This window comes from Lactuca saligna, chromosome 8, assembly GCF_052625555.1.
Source record: "Lactuca saligna cultivar CGN05327 chromosome 8, ASM5262555v1, whole genome shotgun sequence".
In the NCBI taxonomy this organism is placed as follows: Eukaryota; Viridiplantae; Streptophyta; class Magnoliopsida; order Asterales; family Asteraceae; genus Lactuca; species Lactuca saligna.
This window is the reverse complement of record NC_136424.1, coordinates 34,745,650-34,755,232: the sequence shown is the minus strand read 5'-3', so window position 1 is coordinate 34,755,232 and position 9,583 is coordinate 34,745,650. Positions and strand designations below refer to the sequence as shown.

Below are 9,583 nucleotides of genomic sequence, written 5' to 3'. Positions count from 1 at the left end.
CAATAATATAACAAAATGAAACCAAAATGACCAATTATGTCGTGTTTTTTATAATTTCCATGAAAATATACTTTTTGGGAAACATGTGTAGATCAATCTTGTAATTTTGTATAATTTTTTTTTTCTTGAGGCCTCTTATGTAAAATTGCGCAGAAAAGTCTTTCTTACCGTTGTGTCTTTCACACGACGGTAGGACCTTGAACCTAATAAATTTTTTTTCTTTTTTCTATCTAAGCTGATATGACTTACATGGCATAAAGAGAATGAATAGGTTAATTTTTTGTTGGATGTTTTATTGGTTGCGTTTTTTTTTTCTATGTTCGACAGATCGACAATGCACAGACCGCCAATGCAGGTTCCTTTCCCTTCACTCGTTTCTTTGCTTTTTCCCCCCGTTTAGTTGTTTCATGTATTTATAAATCTTCTTTTCTAATAAATTAGTTGTGAGACCCGTATATTATACGGGCTGATTAAAACAAAATGTTAATATAAACGATTAAAAATGAAATTTATTTGAATATGAAATTTGAAATAACTGAAAATTAAAAAAAAAAAAAATTAAATAAAGAATTATGTGTTTAATTATTATAACAAAATGTTAAACACAAATGTTTAAACTATAAATTTATTTGAAATTGAAATTGAAATTTGAAATTAATAGTCATTATGGTTGGTTTAATTTATGAAAACTAAATTAATAATATATTAGAAATGAAAATTAAGTAAATGACAGGTGAACAATAAATATATTTCAAAATGATAACAAAATGACAAATGGACAACTGAGAGAATCTCATATGACAAAAAACATTCTTATTTATTAGGTTAGATGAATATAAATTTTGCCACTTGTTATTTATTTTTACTTCTTTATAATTTTTAATTTCATTTCTCATACTTCTTAGAAAGATACATCTTTTTCTATAATTTTACATTTAAATTTAAATCTTACTGTAAATCCTTAAAATTAATATTATTAATAAAGATTTTAAAATTCAAAATATTTATTAATCAATAAAGTGATCCTTGATAGAAAGAAATAATCAATTATAAATAATATTTTTATCCTATTTATTTTGTTTTCCTTTTTTTAGATTTTTATAAATATCTTTTTATGAATTTGTTTAAAATATTTTTGTTACAATTATTATCGAATATCATTTTAGTTTATCTAATACACATCACAATCTAGTTTGTTATATTTGTTTTGGGATCTATATTCATTGTTTGATAGAATCTAGAATGCTCAAAACACAATTAACTTTAACTAAACTCAGGGACACAATTAACTTCAACTAAACTTGGGGATGAAATTAAACAAAATTATATTATTACAAAATCATTAAACTATCCAACTATCAAGAAGTCAATCAAGCTTGAGCCGATCGGTAGTTAATATGATTATAATAAAAATTAATATCACCTAACCCTAGACAAAACATAAAGAGATGGATATCCAATTTATCAATTTATTGGGGAACAAAACGCGCTTTTATCGTTTTTGAAGAAAGAAAAACCATATGCGATGATATGCAACTCACCTCGGCCCTGATAGAATAGAAGGCAACACCGGTTTCGAGTTTTTCTCATGTTCATCTGTTATTTTCTGCAGTCTTGGATACAAGAAGTTGTAATCCAAGTTTGATTCAACATTCATTACTCCCTCTAACACCTTAACCACCGATGACATTGAAGGCCTTTTCGTAAAATCAGTCTGTAAACACCATGAAGCCACTTTCATCATCTCCATAACTTCTGCGCCATTTACCTGCATATCTTTACTGGACCTGTCAACTATATCCAACAATGTCCCCTGTTCCCAACACCTCTGGAAGACGCACAGTAAATGCCAACTGTCTTGTGGCTGAGATCTATCAAAGTTCTTCCTCCCACATAAGATCTCCAAAAGAACAATCCCAAAGCTATATACATCCATCTTTTCAGTGATAATTGAGCTCAACCATTCCGGAGCCATATAGCCAGGGGTTCCTCTCATTGTAGTAATCACATGGCTTTGATTTCTATCGATGAGCTTAGCCAATCCAAAATCAGATACTTTGGCATTGAAATGTTCATCCAGGAGTATGTTTTGAGGTTTAATATCGAGGTGGATGATTTTTTGGCTACAATCTTCATGGAGATATGCTAAACCTTTAGCAATATCAAGAATAATCTTCTTTCTACGTACCCATTCAAGTACGGGATTTCGGTCTCCATGGTAGATCCACTGGTCTAATGATCCGTTACTCATGAATTCATACACAAGAAGCCGTTCTGATCTCCAAGCACAAACTCCTCTAAGTCGAACTAGATTCACATGATGAATGCTGCCAATTGACTCAACCTCCGCCAAGAATGATTTTTTAACGTTCACAAGACCATGAAGACATTTTACTGCAATCCTCGAGCCATCTTCGAGAGTCCCTTCAAAAACTGATCCAAATCCTCCCTCGCCAAGCTTTTTACTGAAATTTTTTGTGGATGTTTTCAGCTCTTCATAGGAAAACCGAGTTGGCATTCCTGGCACTTGATCTAAGTACTCTTCTTCTGTTTCACTATCCGTTTTTTTCTTTTTGACTATGAACATAGTAAAACCTATTACTACAATAAGAAGCACCAAACTTCCAATTGTGGAACCTATAACTGTGGCAACATTAACTTTAAAGGAAGGAGATGATCTTACATTCTGGACTTTTATAAAAGCTGAAGAATTAAGACGCATTTCATGTGCGTCAAGTTTCGTCATTGTAAAAAGCTCTGAAGGTAAAGAGCAATTTCCACTTGAAGAATTCGAACCATACTCAAATATAGCTGCTTTGCATGAACACTTTCCCAGACACGCCTGCTTACAAGTCTCCATATCCACATCCTCCATGTCGGCAGTGTAGGTGAAGTACTTGACGTTCTTGAGTTCAATGAAATGTTGATCTTGTGTAGCGTTACATGTGAGAGGATTAACTTGAGAGCAACCCATGTTGGGTTCGCTATCATTAACTGCCCTAAAAGAGTCCATCCCCGGAAAGCTTGATCTTGGACAACTACATTCTTGATTACCCGAGCAAATGCCATTTCTCCCACAAGCCAATGGATAAAAACACCCTCCTAGATCACCGGTTAATAGATCGGCTACTATCGCCCCTCCTTCGAAAGCATCCCATCCAAACACTTTCAAATGTCCATCTGGCATTAATTTTATAAACTGAAATGGGAAGGCTGGAGGTATATCAATCACACTCTTACAATAATTTGGCCTTGTAGAAAAAATAAAGAAACACAAACTCCTATCTAAGAATACTACATAATTTTCTGGATTTATGCCATTTACCAACTTACGGAAATAGACTTGAGGTGGGTTTGATTCCACATAAGCAAACAGACCTTTGTCGGTGACTTGAAGAGAGAATAAATCTTTTTGAGCAGTCCAGTCGGTTAATGAAACACTAGGTATGAGCTTCTGTCCTTGAAATAGTTTTTGCCCAGCTACCAAACAGTCTGTAGGGTGATCAAATGATTGCCAAACCATCGAGTTATGGTCATCGAACAACATCAGATTTCCTTTATCAGTTAGGTTCATGCCAGCAGTAGATTGTCCATTAGTGTTTGTTGTCCAAACTATGCTTCCATCGACATCGTGTAACACCAATTCTCCAGCTTCATTGAGACTCAGTATTGCACCTTCCCTGACTGGATTGTCACGGTTGGCTGACCAAATGACCTCTGGAGAGTCTTTGTTGGTGTACGGAACAACTTGAGGATTAACCACCATAAATAAATTGATAATAATTGCAAAGAGATAAGATGTGCATGTTCCATTACAGAAGAAGCCACATGTGAACATAGGTAAACCGCTTGTCCTAAGGAGGATGACTCTGATCCTTGAGCCATCTGTGAAATTGATGGAACGGAGAGAAGATTCATCATTGATCCATGTGGTTGGAAGATTGGCAGTAGGAAAGTAGAGAGGTTGAGTATCAATGGATGAGAAGATGAGAAAGAAAGCAAAGAAAAAGCCAGAGATCCATGGTTCCCTCATCACTAATAAGCACACAACTGCCTATGAAAATGAACACTTGATTTACACATCTAATCTAACATTTATTGAATGTTTCAAGAACTTGAGTTTGTGCTAACGTTGACTCATTCCAGGCCAAGTTTCCTTCTAATTAAATGGTGAAAATCTTAAATCATGTTGTATTCTTCCTCATTTCCAAAATGCTCACTATATAAGTTGTTAGGCGGCCAATTATAATTTTTTTTAAATAGGGCAAACTACAGTTTTCATCCCTGTGGTATGCTGGAAATTACGGAAATTGATGGATTTATTGGCCAAACTCTTGGTGCAAAAGAGTATAACTAGCAGCCAAATTAGTATGAAAAATGTCATAGTATTTCTAAGGTGTTGTTTGTTTTTTGGAAAAAACCTCTTCAAACCTCTTACTGCTGCGCGGCGCAGCACACGCGCAACACTTTTCATGTCGCAACTGTTTGTTTTTTAGAAGTCTTCTGAGTCAAAAACCTCTGCGCGTGCTCTGTTTGGCGCAACACTTGTACTGCCTCTTCCAACCTCTTCTTCTTCTTTTTTTATTGCTGAAATTTTGATTATATGTTATTAAAATTTTATTTCACATTTTTTCCCTTTTTTTTTCGTTTATTCTTATTGAATTTATTTTTTATTTTTTTTATATTCAATAATGATAATTTCTTGATGAAATATCATTATTTTTTACTGAAAATATCTTTATTTTTTTGTTGAAATATCATTCTTTTTTACTGAAATATCATTAATTTTTACCGAAATGTTATACATTATTAAATTTTACGTATTAAAAAGCTATTTTCGGTTTATAAAATTAGTTTATTTTAATTTTTTAATATCTGCAGCAGTATACAGATGTTAAAAAAACAAACACGCTTCTTATTATAGTCTGCAGCCGTTTGGTCCACCTCTTCTACTGCAGAGGGTTGCAGAGGTGGTCCGCAGACTTCACGAATTTTTGCTTCAGAAAATCAAACAGCACCTAAATGTTTGTATTTTAAGCAAATAATATAAAGGGAAGAGTAAATGGTCATGCCGTAATGTTGTATATTAACGGCCAAAACTAGCACCATCCATTACATGGACGAAAAATGTTATAGAAAGTAATTTAAAGGATGAGAAACGTTAAAAACATAAAATTTTTGACAAAATTTAAAATTTTCAGTGAACCAAAATTGTAATTTACTAAAAGAATATGGTCAAGTCTTAGAATATGTATTGTAATGTACTATAATATGATATTTGAGATGATAGAGACTTCTGGTAGTCGTCAACAGGAGGACCACATCTAATCAAGGGCCACTCATTATCAGTCATCTTGTTGTCTTAATTGATTATCGTTAAGTCAAATATTCTTCTTAAAAAAACGTTATCCTTAGCATGGTACTAATATTTGTGATTAATCAAACACAATTTTTTTAGAGAAATCATTGAACACGTTGGAATGTCTTCAATGTAAACCATCACATACCCTTGTTGATAGAATTGTCAAGCTGAGGTCACAACAAGATTGATCCATATACCCAAGTCATACTTACTATCGAACTCTTGCAGGTGCACTACAATACCTTAACACCAGGGGCGGCCCAACTAATTTAGAGGCTCTAAGCAAATAAAAAATTGGAGCCCTTTATGTAAGCAAAAGGTTATAAACTTGAGACTTTTAGTTTTATAAACCAGTGCTTTTACCACCAAGTCAAGCTTCAACTTGTATTTATATTCCAAAAAATATGTATATATACATATATATAACAGAATAAACTTTGAAATTAGGGGCCCTTTAGAATTGGGGGCCTAAGCCCTTGCTTAATTTTTCATGATGTAGAGTCGGCCTTGCTTAACACGTTCTGAAAGATTTTATGTTGTTATACAAATTTTCCTTCACATGCAAAATCCATCAACATGTCACATGAATGCCCTCCAACTTATCATTCAATATGTGCATGGTACTTTGTCTCACGAAATCAAAGTCATCACATCTTCTATGTTATACGGATGTATATTGGGTGGTTGTCTAAAGATTGTGTGTTTTTTGGTGGCAGTCTTATCTTTTGGTCGTCAAAATGACAACATATTTTAGCACGACCGAGTGCAAAGGCTGAATATCAAGGGCGTTGTAAATGTTGTTTCTGACTACAAAATTTATTACTAGAGCTTCACATTCCTCTCACGAAAGACACTATTGTTTATTGTGACAACGTTATTGCAATTTATCTTAGGGGGAATCAATCAAACACTAACGAACAAAGCATATTAAGATGGATATACCACCCTTATTTATCCATCATCCACAACCTCCACCGTGAACAAAAACAAGATCTTCACCATACGAACATACTATTCATCATCATCTCCATAAGAACTTAAACCCTCCATCACATGACCCCAAACTTATTCTTCTTTTCAGCCACCTTCCCACCACCATCCTTACCACATAATCGTTGACCATCACCTTGTTGTGGCCAATCCTATTCTTCCTCCAAATCGGAAGACCGCTCTTCTATGTCTTCCTCTTTTCTCGCCTCAATATCCTATGCCTACTTCCAATCAACAAGTTTTTTTATTTTATCACCATCCTGCACAATTGATATCTGATTGAGATCAACAATATATAATTCTATCATATTGAGAAAAAAGTGAAGAACATACCTTAGAATCTCAAGGTATTCGAATATGAGTTCATCACTCACTCCCATGGTATCCAAAAGCTCCGACCCATTCTTAAACTAAATGAATGACTTTCCTTCGGATCACAACAACTCCGATCGAACCCCCAATCCTAACTACTTGTTCTTCTTATGTAGTGATCGATCGAATCTTTGTAGCGAAACAATGGTGAGGAGGCAGGTGATTCCTTCTCCATCGATGACTACTTCTTTCTTCTGGGTATCGTATCTAACACTAACACTAACGATTGTTATAGATGTGAGTTTGATTCGTTTGGGGTTTCGGAGGAAGAAGGATGTGGGGAAGAAGACGAAGACAAGGTAGCGGTGTTATTTTATTTCTAAATAATTTTATTTAAAAAATATAAAATAAATTAAAAAATATGAAATGAAATGATAGGGATCTTTGATGAGTTCGGAAAAGTTAAAGGAGGAAAAACCACATGGACCTTTTATGAAGATTTGTCTTCTTTTATTTGTTTATTATTTATTAATCTAAAAAACTAATTTAAGTGATTTATAGTCATATAGGACCACTCACACCACTACCACCGGTCAGCGAAAACCACCAATAGTTTGGTCACCACCACCACCCACCTATTCAGGTCGCCAACAACATCATCGATGTGATACCCCAGTTACCTGTTAGTAATTTTAGTTTATCAGGATATTTTAGTGTAACTATTATTGTTGTCGAGACAGGTCGAGTTTAATTTACTATCCAAGACTGGGTGGACACTTGAAGTGTTAAATGTGAATTTGGGTATATGAGGGTATGAGGGCAGCGCCCCTGGGTACAGGGTTCGAAGGAGAAACACCCTTGGTGGGGTCTAGGGGCAGCACCCCTTGCAGGGTCTAAGGGGCAAAGCCCCTGGTGATGGTTCCTAGTGATGACATCATGGTGATGTAGGCATTAGTTGTATAAAAATTACCCTTTTGGTGCCAATTTGGTGTAACGAACATTTAACCACTTTTTCTTCCTTTTATAAATGAAATATAAATGTTTCGGGAAAAAGGTTGATCATTAATATATACGAAATTGATCATTTGTTATTTTCTATCTCACAAGAACACAAAACGTCAGTGTCATTTATGTTTTATGGTTTGGATTAGGCTTGTGATCCAAATCAGATTTCTTGGTCTTATCTCACTTATGAATTCGTGTAACCCCAGACCATAATGGACGAATTACAGATTTCGAAAAGTGATATAATCACGATCCAAGTAATATCCGACTATTATTGTTATTCTTAAATCTTTATATCTAACATTACCTCTAACAACCATGACCATTTACCTCCAATAACAACCATCATATACCTCCTGCAACTACCCTCAGTCACCACCTATACCAAATCAAATGAAATCGAAACTAAAACCAAGATGAAATCCTAGGAATCAAAAATATACCAAGATAAAATCTTGAAATCAAAACCTACCCAAAGTTAAATCTTGAAATTAGAACCTAAGCTAACATCAAAATCCAAAGCCAAAACCTAACATGAAATCAATGATGAAAGAAAAACATGATGAAATCCTAGAATCAAATTGTAACACCCCGTTTTCCGATAAGTAGTTTTCTTTGAATAATAATAATAATAATAACAATAATAATAATAATAATAATAATAATATTGAAAAATGATTTATTTATTTTATAATGCAAAAAGGAGAGATTATGAGTTTTGGGGTGGAAAGTGTCAAATGTCAAAACTTGTGTTGTAAAAGAATGGGAGTTAAGGGCTATCTTTGCCATTATGGAAAAATTGGGCATGCATAGACGATTTTAAATTTTTTAATCAAGGGATCGGTCCCTTTGGCAGGCCACTCACTTATTTTGGACTCATTAAATCAAGTTGAAGTGCAACCCTAATGTCTATTGGTGAAAACGTGTGTATGTGCGTTTGCTTAAAGCCGAGAAAGAGAAAGAAGCGGGAAAAAGGAAGAAGGAAGGGTGATATCGGCTGTGGTGATAGGAGGGAGGAGGGAGGTCGTTTTCCATGTTCTAGAGGAGGAAGAGAAGGGTGTTTGGGTGGTGGAAGATCAAGCAAGCAAGGAGGTAAGGCCATTTTTCTTTTCAACACTTCTTTTCTCCTCCTTTTTCTAAAATCACCACCACCAACATTGGTGGTGGCAACCACCGTCGACCACCATTGCCATGGTGGTAGTGGGTGGTGGTTCTCATTGTTTTTCTGGAAGTCTAGGGGCGTTTGGAGCTGTTATGGTGTGCAAAACCCTAACCCTAGTTGTCAAGTCCTAACTTTGGCAATCTACTTTGTCTCTCGTAAAAAGCTATCAACTTTGGATTGTTGGGATTGGCACTTTTGTTGTAATTTTGACTTAATGAGTTATCACTTCTTTAAAGAACTTATTTCCAGAAAATAAGCCATTTTAGATTGGGTCTTAATGGGTTAAGAAGCTAAATAACCCTAAAAAGTCAAAGCTGTGATTTCAGGATTTTTCCCTAATCTGCCCCTGTCTTTGAAAGATCATATCTCGATCATGGAAAACCCTTTTTGGGCGAAATCAGTGCACAAAGTTTCATAATTGAGTCCTATACACTTCATTAGTTTTGACTAAAATCCATAAACACCTCTAACTAGGGTAAAAACGACCATTTACCCAGACTGGTCCGGAATGATCTGTTATGCGAGGCAGTTTTGTAAAATTCGCTATAAATCGTAGGAACATCGTTTGGAGGTGTGTGAATACTACTTTTAAAGATAAGAAACTAATCTATCTTCATGTGATACAGTTTTTAAAAATATGAAGTTTAAGGTTGTGAAAACAGGTCCCGAACAGCCCCTAATTTTAATGTAGAAATCTGGAAAATTTACCCATTGGTTATATTCATAATTAAGGCAATTTAATAACTAAAACC

At 34.6% G+C, this 9,583-nt stretch overlaps 1 protein-coding gene across 1 annotated transcript; it reads right to left on the bottom strand.

Annotated features, from left to right (window-relative positions):
• Positions 1-1,308: 1,308 nt before the first annotated feature.
• On the bottom strand, positions 1,309-4,177 carry LOC145013144 (G-type lectin S-receptor-like serine/threonine-protein kinase SD2-5). Its single transcript, XM_078971952.1, has one exon. The coding sequence runs from the start codon at positions 4,031-4,033 to the stop codon at positions 1,538-1,540; it is 2,496 nt and encodes an 831-aa protein (XP_078828078.1). The 5' UTR covers positions 4,034-4,177; the 3' UTR covers positions 1,309-1,537.
• Positions 4,178-9,583: the final 5,406 nt, after the last annotated feature.

Coding starts and splice junctions, on each gene's coding strand:
- LOC145013144 (XM_078971952.1), bottom strand. CDS start 4,033: ATGAGGGAACCATGGATCTCTGGCTTTTTCTTTGCTTTCTTTCTCATC.